At 57.1% G+C, this 18,390-nt stretch overlaps 2 protein-coding genes across 2 annotated transcripts in view; one reads left to right on the forward strand and one right to left on the reverse strand.

Annotated features, from left to right (window-relative positions):
* The window catches only part of SPTBN5 (spectrin beta, non-erythrocytic 5), a 46,343-nt gene extending 45,276 nt beyond the window's left edge, over window positions 1-1,067 (forward strand). Inside the window, 1 exon segment of the mRNA XM_082734426.1 lies at window positions 60-1,067. Within this exon segment, the coding sequence (XP_082590552.1) occupies window positions 60-294 (235 nt within the window). The 3' untranslated portion in view covers window positions 295-1,067.
* Window positions 1,068-1,574: 507 nt separating this feature from the next.
* On the reverse strand, window positions 1,575-18,357 carry LOC309867116 (cytosolic phospholipase A2 beta-like). The gene is given in 26 exon segments (XM_082735483.1): window positions 1,575-2,228; window positions 2,316-2,502; window positions 3,041-3,207; window positions 3,536-3,715; window positions 3,873-3,977; window positions 4,146-4,283; window positions 4,556-4,673; window positions 4,799-5,021; window positions 5,227-5,363; window positions 5,897-6,032; window positions 6,618-6,652; window positions 6,932-7,015; window positions 7,279-7,409; window positions 7,753-7,807; window positions 8,059-8,101; window positions 8,296-8,336; window positions 8,678-8,820; window positions 8,823-9,047; window positions 9,347-9,419; window positions 12,533-12,692; window positions 12,921-12,997; window positions 13,177-13,272; window positions 13,778-13,834; window positions 14,193-14,446; window positions 14,521-14,674; window positions 18,256-18,357. Coding segments are annotated over 21 exon segments (2,622 nt in total). The 5' UTR covers window positions 12,941-12,997; window positions 13,177-13,272; window positions 13,778-13,834; window positions 14,193-14,446; window positions 14,521-14,674; window positions 18,256-18,357; the 3' UTR covers window positions 1,575-2,007.
* Between the last annotated feature and the right edge of the window lie 33 nt (window positions 18,358-18,390).

Genomic DNA, 18,390 nt, shown 5'->3' on the forward strand with positions numbered 1-18,390 from the left:
AATCGGTTATGAGCCTCTGCTCAGAATCCAGGCCCTGAGGGTCCTCCTTTTCCTCACAGATTCCACGCCTGTCCCCTGACTTCTTCACTGAGGGAGATGCCCGTGAGCACTCACAGCCAGCCCCAACCCCTGGAGTTCCTGCAGGCTGAGGGCCCTGCCCAGGCACCTGCCACCGGCTCACCCTCCCTTCCCTGCCCTGGCCAGGCCCAAGGTAAGGATACGCTGGGCATCCACCCCTGGCTCACTTCTTGGCCTCCTCTTCCTGTCCAAGACAGAAGATGGGTTGCTGGCTAGCCATATCTGGCCTGCACTCTGCCCTCTCTCCGGCTCTTCCCTCTTCCAACAGGAAAGGGGAACCTTACTATCCTCGAGCAGGCCAGAAGTCAGGCTGTCACCCCTCACACATACACTCACACAGACTCTCGCAGAGACAGACACCCCAGGTCAGGCCCAAGGAGTGTTTCCAGCACCTCAGAAGGCGGCCATGGCTGTGGTCTCTGGCACACAGGCTCCACTTTCAAATCCAGAGAACATGTTGCTGAATGAATAGGCTTTGTCCCTGGATGATGGCTTCTAAGGCTCCCAGGGCCCCCATTTTTTTCCACTGTGACACTAGCTACATGCCCTAGGCAGGGCCCAAGCATCAGTGGGCCAGAGCAAACAGGGGGATTTGGGTCACAAGAACCTGTTCTCTTCCCTCTACCCTCTGCACACTATGTATGGTCAGTCCTGCAGCTGCCTGTCAGCCACAATCCCAGCACCAGCAGGAGGTGGAATGTTCTAAGGGAGGCCAAGCCCTAAGTTCACTCTGCCTTCCTGTTCCCCCAACAGGTCAGGACCCTGAACCAAACCCTGAGGTGGCAGCAACCCTCAGGGCTACCAACAAGGACAGTCTCTAGGAGACCAGCCTAAGATTCTGCTACCAGGACCAAGGTCTGGAACAGATAGTTCCTTGTTAAGAGGCAGCCCTCACCAAGACCACAGCTTGCTGTAGGAGGTCACTCTCTCGTTCCTGTGGCTCCTCTGATTGCAGATGTGGCCACCCCTGCTGTGGGAAAGAAAGCAGCCGTCTGGGCGCCTGGGTGGCTCAGTGGGTTAAGCCGCTGCCTTCGGCTCAGGTCATGATCTCAGAGTCCTGGGATCGAGTCCCGCATCGGGCTCTCTGCTCAGCGGAGAGCCTGCTTCCCTCTCTCTCTCTGCCTGCCTCTCCATCTACTTGTGATTTCTCTCTGTCAAATAAATAAATAAAATCTTTAAAAAAAAAAAAAAAAAAAAAAAAAAGAAAGCAGCCGTCTGACGGGGGGAGGAGGACGGGGGTGCCACTGCCTCTGTGTCCACTCACCTGCGCAAGGCCAGGGTTCCCACAGCAGAACCCCCCGGGCCAAACGGGTCTCCCCACTGCTTAGAAAGGGTGGCCCTAACAGGGCACATGTGGTCTTCTCCTCAGGGGAAGTCCAGATGCACCTATTCGCGGGGTCTGGCAAGAGCTTTTTCAAACCGGTCCTTGTTACGTGTAACCACGAGCCTGGCATGATGTCACCTGTTCCCACCTCATATTTATATGAGCCTCTGTGACATATAAACCGCTCTATTTCACACAGTACAGTTACTCAAGGGAGCAAGGGGAGAGGGGCCCAGGGCTTTGAGCGCTTCCACAACTAGGATCCATACCACTCTGGGCTCAAGCCGTTGTCTCCCATGTCTACCTCGGGTGACCACAGGCCCTCTAAACGTTCTCTTTGCTTGAAGAGGGAGCCATCTCTGTCCTGAGGAGACCAGGCCCAGCCCTTCTAAGCCACTCAGGCTCCTGGCCCATGTAGGGGACAAGGCTGCTGGTAGCTGTGGGGCCCTGTCAGGGTGGTGTTGGGCACATCGCCTGGTGAAGCCCCTCACCCTGGGTGAGGAGTGTCTGCCCCAACTCTTCCTGTCCACCAGGGTCTCCTGGGTGCAAGTCTGAGGGGCCCGTTGGGGGGCTCGGGGGAAGCCCTGAGCTCACCCCCCATGCCCTCACTGGGGTTGGTGGTGCTGGCGCTGGCGCCTCCGCAGCACGGCACCCCGCAGGGCCTCCAGCAGCTGCTCCCGGTTGTTGCAGATGTTGTAGTGGGTCAGGCGGAGCAGCTTGTCTGCATCCTCCAGGCTGTAGGTCAGCTTCGAGTAGTGGTAGGGAGAGTCGGAAGGAGACAGGTTCACCTCCCCAGCCGCCTTCTCTGTGGGGGTCCGTGGGATGCCTGGGGGAGGGTGTGGAGCTGAGGCTGGGGGTCCTCCAGGGAGAAGCATGAAGGCCGGGCTGGGGGGACAAGGGGCTGGGGGCTCACCCGGGGCCGAATACTCCCGGAAGGAGTCGTCCACCAGAGGGAAGTGCAGCACCGCCGGGGCGTCGGGGCAGTCTGGGTCTAGAAACAAGTGGCACTCGCGAGGCTGGCGCTGTTCCTCAGGGCTGGGCGAGATGGGCGGGAATGGGATGCCCTGCTCCCCACACAGCCGGCCCAGAAGCTGCAGTTGCTGCACGGCAGGAAGAAGGGGGTCAAGAGGGCAGGGCCCGTGGGGGCTCCCCAGTGTCTCCAACGCCGGGCCAACTGAACGGGGAGGTCAGCTGAGACCCCTAGGACTAGGTGCCCAGATGCCAAATCGAACCCAGGCAGACCCCCAGGACCAGGCCAGACTTTGGAAAGTGCTTCGACACTGAGCTCCACTGCGAGGGGCTGCTAACAATTCCCAGAAACTTTACTGGACGAACGAAAACTGACATCAGAGGGTTCCTGAGGTTCAGGACCAAATGGTGGGTGGCAGGGGACCCAAAGGGGTCCCAAAGGTAAAATACACTTAAAAACCTCTCCCTGTCCCTCTAACTTCCCCTGGTGGTAAAATCATAGGATCCAGAATTCACAGGACGCCATTCACATGTTGTCTCCATTTCAGACCCTAAGGGAACTAGGACCAGATACTGGACTTTAAGGTAGATGTCCCGGGAGGCAGGAGCCAGAATATCAGGCCAGGCCCGTTGTCACTACTCCCTCCCACACCTGCCCCCCCAGCCCACCTGAAAGGCTCCTTCAAGGTTGTAATCCAGTGACAGGACGAGGTCCACATCCCGTGTGGGCCGCAGAAGGGGTGGGAAGCTGGTGTTGATAAGGTAGCCAACATCCAGCAGACAAAGGTGAGGCTCGGCAGGTGTCAGCTGGTTGGGGAACCCATCCAGTTTGGTGGCTGTAATGATTAAGGGGATGGGGTGGAAAAACAGTGCTGAGGGCACCAGACCCCTTGAGCCTAATGCTAGCACTGTGCTGCTGGTAGAAGCCGACTCTGTCCTCTGATCCCTGAGCTCTCCTGCCAGAGTCGCCCTGCCCCCGCCAGAGGGGCCCTGGTTCCCAAAATAAGGAGAGAAAAAAAGCTTGCCGGTCTAGGCAGCCCAGCGAACTAAGCTCAAGAAGCTTGCGGCCCAGGGGGCGGAGGGTGTCGATGTCTAGACCAGAGACCCAAGGCTCAGGTGGCCATGGGCAGACCTTGGAGAGCCGGGACCAAGGAGAGAAGATACCTTTCCAGGTGGAAAAGTAAGGATCATGGAAATAGTCCTTATGGAAATGGAGGCCACGCAGGAAATTATGGGTGGCCTGGGCCAGTGGGCGCCGTGTCAGAAGGTCGGTGAAAAACTCTGCAATCCTTCCGGCCCCCGTAGGAGGCTCTTCTATCTTCAGAAGAGGGACCTGCTCCTTGTCTGCAGTCAAGAAAGGGGAAAGTGGAATGTCTTTTAGGAAATGGGGACCCCTGAAATTTTACCCCAGTTTCCATGGACTCCCAAAGGCCAGCCCACCATGCCCCCGCTACCCCAGTGGCTGCGTCTCCAGCTCCTTCCAAGAAGCCCAGGCACCTACCCCGGCTGGCCTGATCCTGTGCCCAGCGGTCCCAGAACTGGCTGGGCTCCGAAGCCCAGTATAAGCTGTCCTGGAGGTTGGCTGCATACAGGTTGCTCCAGATACCTGAGAGAGGGACACGAGGGCGACAGTCCCCCACCCTATCACAACCTGACCCATCCTAGACCAGGAAACGGCCCCATGACTGAGCCAAGAGGTGGAGGCTTGCCATCTGCCTCGGGCCCCTTCTCCCCACTACCCCAGCTTCCCAAACCTGCCAGGCCCCACCCTCACCTTCAAGGAAGCAGATTCGGGACTCAGGAAGCCGCTTGGTCAGGCGCCCCATGAAGAACTCAGAACCGAAGAGCTCAGAGGGGATGAAGGCTCCATACTTGGGAAAGCCAACCTCATACGGGGAGAACTCGCACCACTCTGTGGGAGACGACACAGCCTCACTGTGGGGATCAGAACCCCCGCACCCTCCAACACCACAGGCTTCACATTGGGGCAGCCTGGTGACCCAGAGGCTCAGACTGGTTGCAGGCACCCTGAGCATGAGTGACTCTGGTAGGATGACAGTCTCTGGCAAACATGAGACCTGGCCCTGAAGTGGGGAGTGAAACACCCACCTTCTACACACAAGCCCAGCTCCCCCCGACCCTGCTGGCCACAAGGGCGCCACTCTCGGCACCAGGACTGCTCACCTCCAAATTCAAAGGTGGTCAGGCCCTTCTCCTTGGTGTTTAGGGCACAGTAGATGGGCAGAGGGTTCTGGCCTCGACTCAGGGCCTCCCGCTGGTCTGACAGTGTGCAGTCACGGGGCTGGTGGAAGGAGAGGATTCGAGCCTCAAGCTGTGGCTTTCTGGGGCCGGAGACCTTTGCCCGCCCTGCTGCCCAGGGCTGCTCCCCATCTCCCAGCTGTGCCCTGGCCATGACCCTCCCCGCACCTCCTCGTGCAGCAGGCCCTCACTGATGAGGGCCCACAGGTTGGTGAAGCAGGGCGGGTGGCCCAGGCGGGCCCGCTCAGCCAGCTCCTGCCGGTACCGCTGCAGCTGGCTGGGGGCAAGCACGCCCAACTTGCTTTTGGTCACCTGTGTCTTCAGGGACTCGGTGGGTCCCGCCAGGTCCTTCTGAGACCATTCTGGGTCCTCATAGAGGTTGGTCAAAGCCCTGGGAAAAGCCAAAGCCAGGGGGTCACTGCACACCGTGCGCTCTCTATCCCAGTCCAGTAGGCACGTTCCAACAGTCCCGCTATGCAGGTCTCCCTCCAGCACATCCTTTCTCCCTTCTCTCACAGCTGGGTCAGAGGCACCCACGGAGTCTAGAAGAGTCCCCCCACCCCCCAACTCCTGCACTGCACCTGCCGCCAGCTCACCAGGTGGAGCCCGAGGCCCCTGTGATGTAGGAGACACAATCCAAGAGCCCCAGCTCCCTCAGTCCAGCCAGCTGCCCGTAGAGGGACAACATTGCCCGTATCCCACCGCCGGTGGCCATGACAGCGACCACGGGGACCTGGAAGAGAGCACACCAGGCCAGGTCAGGCAGGCCTGCTGAGGAGGATCTAATCAGAAGTAGCCTCTCAAGGATTGGATTTATCTGGTTTTAAGAACTCCAGTACAAATGGACAAGTTCCAGGCCTCACCTCCTCACCCCTAGCCCCTGAGGAGTCTGGTGACCACTTTCTGGAAGCCCCACAGCCACCTCAAAAGTCTCCCACACAGCCACCCCTTTCCCTCTTGACAGGAGATGCCCCAAGCTGATTGAGCCTCCAGGGGCTCCCCCAGGCCCACAGGCAGCCCTCAGGCTGCATGTCCCACTGATTGGGCAGACTGGATCCAAGTCCCAAAACCTGGACCAGGCTGAGAATCAAGAAACAAGAAGGAAAGTGGTTTACAGCTCCAGGTGCCCGGTGCGATGCTCTGCTGCGTCGCCAGGGAAGCAGCGCAGGGGCAGGCACACAGGAGGCGGGCCGAGCTCTGCTCTGCTGAAGAAACAAGCCCTTGGCTCTGCGCCCGCCCAGCCTGTCCAGTACACATGGCCCAGACCTCGTCCTCCTGCAGGTCGTCATCCAGCTGCAGGACCTGCTTCAGGGCTCTGGCCACCAGCTGCTTCCTCCTGCTCAGGAAGGCCTGCTCCTCCGCACAGGGGCCACAGCCCAGCCGCACCGCCAGCTCCTTCGGTCTAGGGGGGTAAGGAAGGGGCTAGGAGGCAGCTCCCCACCTCATCACAGACAAGGAAGCCGGGTCTGCCTCCCCTGAGAAACCCACTGCCAACTCCCACCCCTCTCCCCAGCCCTCACCCCTGCCTGGCCTGAAGCATGAGGTGTATGGCTGTGAGGGGGAGAAAGTGGACACGGACCCCCACAGGACCACAGGAAGGCAACAAAGTGGATTCGCAGGACCAGAAATGCTGGGGTCCCAGGCTGCATGGAGGCCCCTGGGTGGGTCCCACCACCACAGATCTACTCCCCCCACCCTGAGCTTTGCTCCCTCACCACCCAAAAATGACTCCAAAAGAGATAAGAAACAGTGCTCCCATCTCTTCAAGGTGAAAAGCTAGTCTTCCAGGCATGCGAGGAAGGGCCCAGTTTGGGGGACTCCTCTTGTCTCATGAAGGTTAGCTAAGGTCCACCCACAACAGCTGCCACCCAAAGGGAGTGTGATTTCTCTCCTCTGGCAGCTAACTTGCGCTCTCTCTGCCTCAGTCTCAGGCTTAGGTAACCCCCCCACACCACCACCCCACCGCCCTCTCCCAGCCGGCTCTCACCCTTCTTTTCTCAGCTCCACCCTCATCAGGGGCTCCTGGAAACCATAAACACCAGTCACAAAAGTCGGCCACCATGTTTCTTTCACCCCAGCCCAAGTTACACCCTATGATAACAACACCCCCCCCACCATGCTCCTTTGGGCCTCTGGCCATCTCCACAGGGGCAAGGCCTGAGGCTTGAAGGCAGGGCTGCTCAGAAGATCCCTGTCCCCAGAACCTGGCCCAAAGCCTGCAGCCCCTACTACAATGGGCCAGCCCTGCAAGCCTAGGGCCCGGCCAATGCTCCTGGCATTCTTCCTCTGGTGATCAAGTACCTGGGATGTAGGGAAGACAAGCCTCACTACTTGGCCGGAGGGCAAGGCGCTTAGGGGCACCTTTAGTTGCTCTCGAGGGGCACCCTGCAGGGCAGATGAAAGAAGACCTCAGAAGACCCTTTGGTTCCAGCAAGGACCTCGCCCATTGCCCCCAGGGAGTAACAAAGCAGCAGGAAGAGGGGTAGGAAGCCATTGACCCACCCTCTTCTCAGGATGCCTGATTCTACTAGAGAGTGATGTGGCAAAGGGCTCAGCACGAGCAGAGGGGCCGGCTAGGAGCAAGCAGGGAGGGAAGGAGGGAGGAAGACCCCGCAGGCCCTGCCCCATATGAGGAAGCAGCACACTACCTGCAGAAGGATACCCAGCTCCTGCTCCCAGCAGGCCGGGCAATGGAAGCAGACAGGGCCAGCGCCTACGGAGGCCTCCTGTTGACCCTCACAGGACCCAGGAACCACAAGCTGAACTCTGCCCTCAGATTCTGGAAACAGGAACCAGAGCAGAGACACTGCAAGTGAGATCTTGATGCTCAGAGGCCCAAGGCTGTGTTGCCTAAGGGGCCTGAGGGCCACTTCTGTCCCCCCACCACAAGGGAAGACTGGCACAGGACCAGGCTGGGCGATGGGGCCCCCACCATACCCCCTCACAGACTATGGGACACACTCAAGTCCTGGGGAGTCCCAGCATGGATCTGCCCCTAACCTCTACTGCTGCCTATGAGAGCAGAGGGCAGCTAATGGAAGGTCCGTCCCTTCCAGGGTCCCCTTAGAAAGGGGAAGACAAGGACAGAGGGCTGCGGGCTATGCTAGTAGGTAGAGACTTACGTTTCTGATCCCCTGCCTCCTCCAGTCGAACATGCAAGCAGGAGAGCTCCCGGGCCTGAGTCATTAAGAAAGCCCCTTAGACTTGAACCCCTCCGTGCTAGAGGCCCCCACCCTCCCAGTACCCTGGTTTTGGTCCTCAGCACCTTATTACATTGGCACTGAGTCACCAAACATGTGCTTGGGCTTGTATTCTCTTGAAGAACTGAAATCCCACGGCCTCCCCAACTCAGATCAACCCAAGTCCCCAGTGGGGGCCCAAGCTTCGGGCCCAGGAAAGAAGGCCTGAGGGAGGGTTTCTGCACTCACCACCAGGATGCCATTACTGACGAGCTGCTCAGCACAGTCTGTCCTGGAAAGAGCCCCCAGTGACCCTCAGTGTAAGCCCAGCTTTCCAGGTTCTCACCCTTCAAGGAGGACAAGACATTCCCCCACCATCACTAGAGGTCTCCCAGGGAAAGGTGTCAGCTCTGCGTGTGCTGGGCTCTGTCCTTTCCCCAAAAGGAACACTCCCACCCAGGAATCACCCCATCCCTCCTGACTCACAGTCTCTGCAGCCGAAATTCAACTTCTAGCCGCTCCTCACCCTGGAGACATAAAGGGGCAAGTTAGAAAGGGAGAGGAGCATGTGTATAGATTTCAATGCACATGCCAGCTGGGGTTCCTCGGGCCCCAAAGGTGGGGAGAACCAATGTCCATCTCCAGGTTGCTCTGTCCACCTTCTCTGGGGGGCTCCTAGAAAGCTGTTCTTGGCTTAAGGGCCAAGAAAGAGGGCCGGAGATGGGACTGTTCTTCAGTGACAGCACGTCCTGGCTGACTATGGCCTTTGAGATGCCAGGGAGCCTAGACCACTCACTGGAGAAGAGGGCCATGTGCCCAGCTCTCCTCCCTGGGCAGAACCCCACTGCTACCCTGTGCACAGCCTTGCCTGAGGGTTCAGTGAGAAGCTCTCTCGGCGAAAGTCCCCAGCCTGCAAAGTCCCCAAGTCAAACAGCACTGACAACATGGGGTCATCACTGGTCAGAAGGTCCTGGTCAAAGACTTGCAGCTGCAAGACATTCTGGAAAGGAAGAGAGTGAGCAGCTGCAGGAAGGAGGAGTGGAGTAGGAAGATGAGCAGGTCAGAGCATGGAGTGAGGGCTGTCAGGGACAGTGGGCCCACCTTGAGCTGGCTGTGGATTCGAAAGCGAAAGCTCTGATTCCAGATGGGGTTTCTGCTGTTCTTGACCGTGCGTGTCTGGAGCCTGTGGCTAGAGGCTGTGGGCAGCCACAGACTCACATAGCAGTCAGAGGGAGTCACTGTGGGAAGGGGGAACATGTGCCTGCTAATGGTCAAGAGCCCAACCCAGCCCAGCTGCCCACAGTCCATGACCTTCCATCACAAGCAGGCCCCAGAGGCTGAGACCCATGGAATGGGGCTGGGTCAGGAGGTAGGAGGAGGAGAGGCTGAGGGCCTACCTGACATTCGACCCAGTCCCTCCTCTTAGCACCCTCTCTTGGACTTCCTGCATCCCCAGCCCTGGAGTCTCTTCCCACTGGCTCTGTCCCACTGTGAACCCAGCTACAATGTCGATGTCCTCCCTGGGCCCAACACTCACCTAGGTCCTTTGAGGGCAGGCCACGAGCCTGCAGGACACGAACAGTGAGCAAGCAGGTCCCAGGAATTTTTGCCTGCAGAGTGGGGAGAGGACAGGCTTGCTGCAGGCTGCTGTGCCCAAAGGAGACGAGGGTCATAGAAGAGGCCAGGGTGACCCCTCCAAGACTAATCATGACCCAAAGGGACTGGCCCTGCCCAGCCACATGGCTGCTCTGCACCCCATCAGAGCCCTGAAAGGAAAGGCGGCTATGGTAGCAGCTACCTACCAACACTTACACAACACTCGGGCCGGCACTAGTCCAAGGGCTTTATGTACATTCGTTTAATCACACAACCGCCCTATGTGTAGGGACTACTTATTATAACCAGTCCCACAAGGAAACAGAAGCACAGAAAGGCTAGTCACTTGCGTGAGGTTCAGGGCCAGGACAGACCAGGCGGGCTCAACTCAAGCTCTCCATCCCACACTCACCTGCTTCCAGTTCCTGCTATAGTTTCTTCCAATCTTTTGACCCCATAGCTAACACATCCCAGCTAACCCCTGCTAAGTGGCCTGGAGGCTGGCCTTGGGTGGCAGGAGGCCTGGAGGAATAGGAGGCTCCAGAGGGAGGGGAAGAAGCATGTTAAGACCCAGCCTGGCCTCGGGCTCCCTGGTGGGACCCCTCCCCTAGTTAAGCAGCTAAATGTAGGCATGCTCCAGGTAAGCAAACGCTCTCTTTGGAGAAACAGAAATGAACACAGACTTGGTTTTCAGACAGCCTCTCCACCCCTGGCCAGGAATCATTTCTGGAAATGGGCCCTCTGCTTGAGTAGGAACAGCAGTTAGCAGCTCCCACCTCCCACAGGTTTTCAAGTCCTCCAGGGGCTACAGGGTTGGGCGAAAGAGGGTCCCCAGGTGGGTCCATCCAAACCCATGAACATGGATCTGGGGATATAAACCATGGCAAGTGTGCCAGGGAAGCCTGTACCAGCTATTCCTTTTGGCCTCAGAAGGGTCCTGAAGGATACAGTCCAGGAGCAGAGCTGGGGAAACACATCTGTCAGTGTCTGCCCTGGAGCCCCCACGGTCCAAGCCTGGGAGAACCCACTTCCTCGGAACCTGGGCTCTCAGGGCCCAAACCCACAGGGCCAGGGAACTCTGCCTGGAGCCCATCGCTAGGGCAGGACACCTTCATCCGACACCAGCATCCCCCACCGACTCCCTTCTCCACACCTGGAGACACCCACAGCTCCCAGTAAGAAATAGCATTAAGCTGGAGACACCTGGGTGACTCAGTTAAGCATCCAACTCTTTATTTCAGCTCAGGTGAGGACCAGCCACGGGCCCCCACAAGTCAGGCCCCACACATCGGGCTCCGAGCTCCGTGGGCAGTAAGCTGGAGATTCTCTCCTTCTGCCCCCTCTCCACCCCCAGCTCCACATGCGTACTCTCTCTCAAGTCAACAAATTTTAAAAATTAAAAATAAATAAATAAACATTAAAGAATAAATAGTATTAACCAGGCCCCAGGAGGACCAAGGGTCAGAGTAGGGGACTAGTGCCCTAGCAGGTCTTACCAGAGCCATGAGGCTGGCTGTTCTCAAGGGCCACAAATGGCAGGCAGTGGACGCAGGACCAAGGACTGCTGGCTTTTTAACCCAGGGCCAGTGATGTACCTGCTTGCCCCAAGCTCCTCCCTGGTCCCTCCCAACTGCTCCCACTCCACCCAAGCCTCACACCCACTCTAAGACAAGCCACCTGCGGAGGAAACGAGGGACCTTAAACCTATGCGGAGACTCAGACACCCCCGTGATGGGGGCCTACCACCCACAAAGACCTGTTTCCTCCAGCCGTTGCCATCAGCACCAATCCCACCCACCCCTGCTCTCATGCCCGCACCTAGAAGGGCCACTGACGTCTAGAAAGCAGGGAGTGGGCCCAGGGCAGCAACAAGTGGAAGAGTCTCGTCCCCTGTCACAGGGTCTTTCACAACCTTCAGTGCCAGTAGGACAGGAATGCCCGGTCCTGACTGAAGCCCTTGGCCAACCTCAGTGCCTCAGGCCCATCACAACCCAGCAGGGGTGTGGTTTACTCCGTGCAGCCTTCCCAAGTCATGCAGGGCTGCCTCCACCCTTGGAGCCGGGTGGCCAGGATGATGAGGCCTCCGGGTGGCATTCAGGGATGGGGGCTCTTCCAGGTCTGGGTGGCTGCAGGGAGGGAGGGGGTCTGAGTGGAGGGACCCCTGCGGAGGTAGGGGGCAGGGGTTTCTGCCCCCTACCTGTCCTTGTTGTGGGAGAAGCAGGAGTGTTCCTGGAGGCTCCAAACCCCACCAGCTGCCCTGGAGCCGGAGGACAGCCAACAAGGCAGAGTAAAGCTCAGTGCGGCTTCACAAGCTGAGTCAGTGAGGTACACTCGCCCTAAGAGTGGCTGTGATGGCTATCATGGAGAGAGGGGTCTTGGGAGCTGAGAGCCCCTCAGGCTCAGGTCTGAAACTGGCCCTTGGCCGCTATCAGAGTAACTCTGAAATGTTTACCTAAACCTTCCAGCCCTCACCAGACCATAGAAGGCACCTTCGAGAGGGAGTCTCAGCACATGTAAATCAGTCATCTTTTATTGCGTGTTTTCCTCCATGACAGCCCTTATGGTCCCTAAGGCGCTCTCTCCGAGGCTCCCAACACCCCGTGGGGAAGGAAGCAACCTTCTGCCAGTGCTCCGAGGCAATCAGCTGCCCGAGGCCACGGGGCCAGCAAGAGGTGGCACCACACCTGAAGCCCCACGCCTCCCCCCAGGACAAGCTGCTGCCTCACCTGTGTGGCAACTTCCTGGGAGCCTACACCCAGACCTGTCTGGCACCTCCTGGACCTCCAGGTCACCTCCCCAAGTCCTCCATCGCTGATCCCAAGCTGAGCTAGGCCAGCAGACAGCACACTGACTCTGGGTTGCCTCTGGAAGTGACCTGGCCAGGGAGGGACACGACCTTTTCCCCCAGTTGGCAATGTAGGCAGTGTTCAGCAGGGCTCCATCAGTCGAGGCCCGAGGCCTTAGTAAGGGAGTCAAGCAGCTGGAAGTAACTGTACTTAAGGTCATACTCCATGTCATACCAGTAGTTCACTGTGGACAAAATGGAGACCCTTGCACAAAGGTCCCCCTCTGAACTACCTGCCACCCTGACCCACCGCCCAGCTGCCCTGCTGGGCCAGCTCCTCACCCGCAATGCATCCATGGGACTGCTGCACATGGTGGAACCACAGGGCCGGCAGGTAGAGCATCTCACCGGCCTGCACCGTGCAGCAAAGGGCCCGGGCCTGACTGTAACTGGGGTACCGGGCCAGATCCGGAGCCAGCGGGTCCAGTGGGATCCAGGGTACCTGGGGACACAATGGATGCCGGGGAGCAGGTCAAAAGCCCCCAGGCCCTGTAGCTCTGTCCCGTCCAAAGGTAAAGCCCACGAGCCTGGCCCTGTTCAGCAATGGGAGAGCCCCAACTTAGGGATCTTTCAGAGTCAGATGCCATCTCCCCAGCTCCATTGTGCCTGCTCCTCAGAGACCAGTATCCGACCCTTCCCTCTCCCCAGGGCCCAAGAACAAGGCAGACACCTTCTCCATGGCCTCTTCATCCACTATCTCAAAGGAGTCCTCTTCAGTTAGCTGGTAGGTCGCCGGTGTGTACAGCTCTGAAAGCAGAGAAAGGTGTGCGGACACTAGAATGGCTGCGGCTTCAGTTCCTCCCACTTGCTCCCAGTGTTGAGTACAACTGCAACACTGCATCCACACCTCAGGCCTGGCGCACCAGCCCACCCAGGGCCCTCACTGGCCTCCCTGCTCTTCAGCCCCTGCTGATGGAGTCCCATACCATAGGGGATGAAGGGCCGGTCGCTGGGTGGGTGTAGCAGGAAGCGTTTCTCCCCTGAGACCACACAGTAGAGGTTCTCGTAGTGGTCCTTATGTACTGCCAATGCAAAGAAGGCCCAGTGGGCAAGGTTATGAGGGTCAGGGCACAGGAGGAGCCAAATAATCACATTCAGGGCCCTGCCCCCAAGACAGATGTGACAGATGGTCTAAAAGAAGAGCACAAGGGAGGCTCAACGGGATGGTGAGGATGTGGGCAAGCATTAGGGTTTCAGATCTGGGCCCACCAGGGACCTGATGCTCACCGGGGCTCATCTCTAACAAGAGGGGGAATTCAAGCAAGCAGGGCTCTTCTGAGTTCACCCCTGACCTATCTGGCCTTTGGTAGGCTTTCTAGAGACCTAGAAGAAACCACGTCCCCTGCTGCCAGTGCCATGGGACCTTCCCCAGCCTGAGCTGTCGGGAAGCCCTCTGTTGTGTCAAAACCCCAGAATCTGGGTAGAAATCCTGGAGAGAATAGTCAGTCTAACTTCCATCCAAACCAACCTTCCACTCTTGGCCTCCTCTTCCCTCCTCCCCCACCTCTGCATCCCTTTGACACCTACAAGATGTCACTGCAGCCGCCTCCCCCAGCCAGAAGTTCACAGCATCAGGCATCTTTCCTGCAGGTTGGAGGTAAGAGAGCGAGTTAGGAGGGGCTGTCCTCCAAGGCCAGGCTGGGAATAACCACCATACGGTGATATTGGCCCAGAGCCTGGAGGGGGGACCAGAGACTCATAGGGAGAAAACAGAGGAGGGTGAGTTCCAAGAGGGGCCTCTTCCCCTGGGGCACAAAGGAGGACAGCAATGTTCAGTTGTTCAATTCAAAGTCACGGCCTGGAGACTTGGGTGTTTAGTGCACAGAACCCGACCCTGAGGGACCAAGAGTGTGGGCGAAGTCATCACCCAAGGGAGAGGCTGCAAGCAGAGCCGACTCCTTCCTCCCCATTTCTTCCCTGCCCAGCCGACATCGTCACTCACCCAGTGCCTCGGAGGCCCAGGGAACATGGGACTCCAGATCAGGCAGCAGCTGGGGCAGCTCGGTGGGCAGGTTGGAGCACTGCTTCTGCACGTAGAGGACCCCCGGGTGTCGGGCATGGCCCTCTAGCACATCCAACACGTGGTTCAGGGGCAGGCGGCGCTCGGCTGGCATCACGAAGCGGTCCGCTCGAACGGCATCGGCATAGCCATCGGGGGTCACAGCCACGCTCACCTCTGTGGAGCCCACTGTGGCTCTGGAGGAGAGGACTTTCAGCTGCACCCAAATACCACCAAGTACCACCCAACGCCCCCTAGGGCAGCCCCCCACCTGAGATAGGGGAAGGACCACTTCCGCAGAGCTGGCCAGTGCTGCAGGGCATTACGGATGATGCAGGGCCTGTTGGGGCAGACCCAGTCGCGGTAGAAGTGGAGCGGAGTGGGGGGCTCGTCCAGGTAGGGCACGGCAGGAGGCACGCTGAGCTCTGAGAAAAAGAGGTGGAGGGGGGCTGAAGACGAGAGCGCCCAGCTGCTGCCCCTCCCTCTGCGGGGCACACTGTCGCCACTGGATGATGCCCACTGATGACCAAGGGACCCTGGACAACCAGGAACTGATGAAAGAGGGAACTTTAAGGGAGAAAGTGTGAAGCACCCACAAACACACCAAGATGCGGCCCTCAGAGTCCACAAGCCGGAGGCTGCTGCTCAACCCCAAACCCAAACACTCCTCGAGACCACGTCCAGCCCCATATAGTGACCCCTCGGCTTTCCCATTCTGCAGTGCCTAACCCCCCCCCCCCGCAGCCATGAGGGCAGGCAGCCATTTCAGGTGGTGCAGGGAGCTCCAGAATGAGCAGAGCTGAGGCCCCAAGGCCACAGACTGGTGTGGGTGAGTCAAGACTCTGGAAAGCACCCTCCCCCCAGTGATATATTCACTGAGCACCTCGAATGTACTCAGTGCTTGGTCTGGCCCGTGTGGAGGTATCAAGGGAGGATCCTACTGTCATCACAAGAAGATTACAACCCAACTGGGGAGACAGGCTGCCCCACAAAACCCTAAGAGGAAGAGTTAAGGGCTGAACTGTGTTTCTGATCTTACCCAATGGCATCACCACCCTGGGACACCCCACGCTACCTTGTGCATGTAGGCAGGTCGAACAGGACGCCACCTGCGCAGATGTTTCTAGTGGCCCTGTGTCACTTCTCACAGACCTCCTCTTCTCGGCTCTTCCTTCTTCCTCACTCTGGTCACCCTATGGGTGGTCCTGAAGTTCTACTGATGCCACCTCCTGTCTCTCCAACCACCCCCCCCACCTCCCCTCTGCTGCTATCTACATTCAGACTACCTCCTTGGGTCCTCAAATATCACTTCAGTGAGGCTTCCTTCCCTGGCGACCCTTTTAAATTGGAACCTGTCCCAAACAATCCTACACCCCTTCCCTTTTTTTCTTTTTTCTCCCTTTTTCATCACCACGTAACACACTACGTACCTCCCTTAGCAAAACTGTTTATTGATCTCTCTTGCTAAAATAGAACATAAACTCCACAAAGACAGAGATGCAAGTCTCACTTGCTGGTGTATCCCCAGGTCATAGAATGATCCCTAATATACAGCAGGAGCTCAGCAAATGTTGGCTTAGTGGTTGAAACAGAGTCTCCAACATCTCCTGGCTGGCTGTTTGCTGCAGTCAACTAACTAGTTTCCTTGGCTTAATTCCACTCCTTCGCAAAGCACCCCTCACCCTGGCCCTAGTCATCTTCCTAAAATACAATCTCATCTTGTCATACCCCTCGTTTAAAAAAAAAAATGCTTTGATGGTTTACAAATTATAGTCCGTCCTGGCATGCATTCAAGGTGATACATGATCAGGCCCAACCTACCTTTCCAGTCTGGTTTCCTCCTGTCTGGTGCCGGCCCCTTACCACACTCTCAGGTGGAGCCAAACTTTGTTCCTGCTGCTCACTCAGACTGGAATGCCTTTTTCCTGGCTTCTACAGAGGCCGCACGGGGCTTCACTTTTTAGTTTCATCCGTGAGATCTAGCCTGAATGTCTTGGCCCCAGTGGGCGGGCGGCCACTGCACTAATTTTCTCTCTGAGGTCATTCCCTATCTCTTATGTCAGCCTCCACACCAAAGCAAAGTCATCTTTGCTTTGCGGGCAGAAAGTAAATGTCTTTAGATCAAAAACTGGAACTGAGTGGGAAGACCCTGGCAGGCCCAAGAAAACTGAAAAGGATAAGAGCTGGCACAGTGATTGCTTCACTGTCTAGAGAGGTAAGATGGAAACTGCCAAGCAGAAAAGGAAGCAAGGGGAGTGGGGAAGTTGGGGGGAGAGACACTGGCCCAGGGTCTTCCTAGTTAGGCTATCCCATCAAAGCAGACACCCCTGCTTTGGGAAGGTGATTTAAGGGGCTCTGAAAATCTCCCTATTGTTCTCACTGAGATTCTTAAAATATGTGGAAACTGCTTTTTTTTTTTTTAACCTTTTGTATTTTCTGCAATTATTTCAGTTTTACTACCTCCAGTTAAAAGACTTCCTGTAGAGAATGGCTATTGCTCCCTGCTGAGGCTTCGATGTGAGAGAATTTCAAAAGGAATTCAAACAATTCCTTTGGTCTAACAGTTCTTCTGTTAGAACTTTAACCAACAAAATTCACAGGTGCAGAAAGCCTGCTCCAGCCACACTGGCCTTATCACTGTTCCGTGCACTCACCACACACCAGGCACGGTCCCACCTCAGGGCATCCGTCCCAGTGCCCTGTACATGCAAGACCCTTCTCTGATGTCTGAGCAGCTCACTTCCTCCCCGCCGCCCCGCTTTGTCAAGCCTGGGCTCAAATGTCGCTTTATCTAAGCTTACCCACCATGAATATCTTACTTAAAATTGGAACCTGCGCACCCCCCCCCATACCTAGCCTGAGACCTCTTATTCTGCTTTACTCTTTTACCCACAACACTGATCTTCTAATCCACCTCTTCTACTGTATAATTAACTCATTTAGTGTGTCTAGGATTACCTCCTCATCTGGAATGTAAGGTCCACCAGGGCAAAAATTTTATTCAGTGACATATTCTAAATACGTTGCTCAGAGCCTCACACATTGAGGTGCTTAGTACTGAGGGGCTCAAAATATTCGTTGCAACATTGGTGAAAAGAAACACTGCAAATGACCTAAATGCCTATCAATAGTAGGCTGATTCAGTGAATTACCACACTAGTACACAGGAGTGAAAATGACTGAGAAAGAAGGATATACGACGATCTTCAGGATACTTCGTGCAGAAAATTGTGTTTATCAGGCTACCACTTGTATACAGAAGGAGCTATATAGGCGTGTGTGTGTATAGATATAAACTGAGTATTTCTGGAAGGATGCAAACTGGAGCCTAGAATGGGAGGTATCCTTTCATTATAAATCCGGATTTGTTTTTTTTTTTTTAAGCCACGTGCACGTGTTGCTAATTAATGGTAAAACAGATATGGGAGGGAAGGAATTAAGGAGAGAGAAAAACAAAAAAACAAGCAGGGGCAAAACCAATGATTACTTATACAGCTGCCTACAATTCTCCCAAAGCTCTGCACCAGCTCGTAGAAAAATAAAGCGTTCCAGCAAAGGGTTCGGAAAGGGAGCATCCGACCACCTTAAGACAGCGATAGGAAAGGCTGGGAAGGACAACAGACCGCCCCATTACTCAGGACGGGCTGACTGTGGGAAACACACCAGGGGGAAGACTGGCCCGGGCCTTGGGAGTAGGGCGAAGAGTCACCCCCAGAAAGCCACGAGAACACTGGAGCAGGGGAGCTGAGGACTCAGCACGGGGGCGAGGGCAGGGGTGGAACAAAAAAGAGTGATCGGAGAGGGGCCGGCAACGAGTCAGGTGAACGAGCTCCTGCGCTCCTTGAGGACACGAACTCACGGGAACCGTGGTGTCGGCGGCCCAGGAGGGTCAGGGCCCTCCCGACTCGGGGCCCCGGTTCCCCGCATGCCCAAGGTCCCGCCCGCGTCGTGAGGCTGCCCCGCGGTCTAGGCGAGGCCGCCGCAGCCTCCGCGTGAACCCACTCACCCCTTGCGGCGGCCGGGAATTCTCGTAACTCCCTCCGCACGGCGTCCAAAGCCGCCTCCGCCATCACGCCGCCGCCGCTGCGAGGCCACGCGTCCGCCCCCTGAAGACTCCGCCCCGAGAGGCCCCGCCCCACCG

Source organism: Mustela nivalis, assembly GCF_964662115.1.
Source record: "Mustela nivalis genome assembly, chromosome: 6".
NCBI lineage: Eukaryota > Metazoa > Chordata > Mammalia > Carnivora > Mustelidae > Mustela > Mustela nivalis.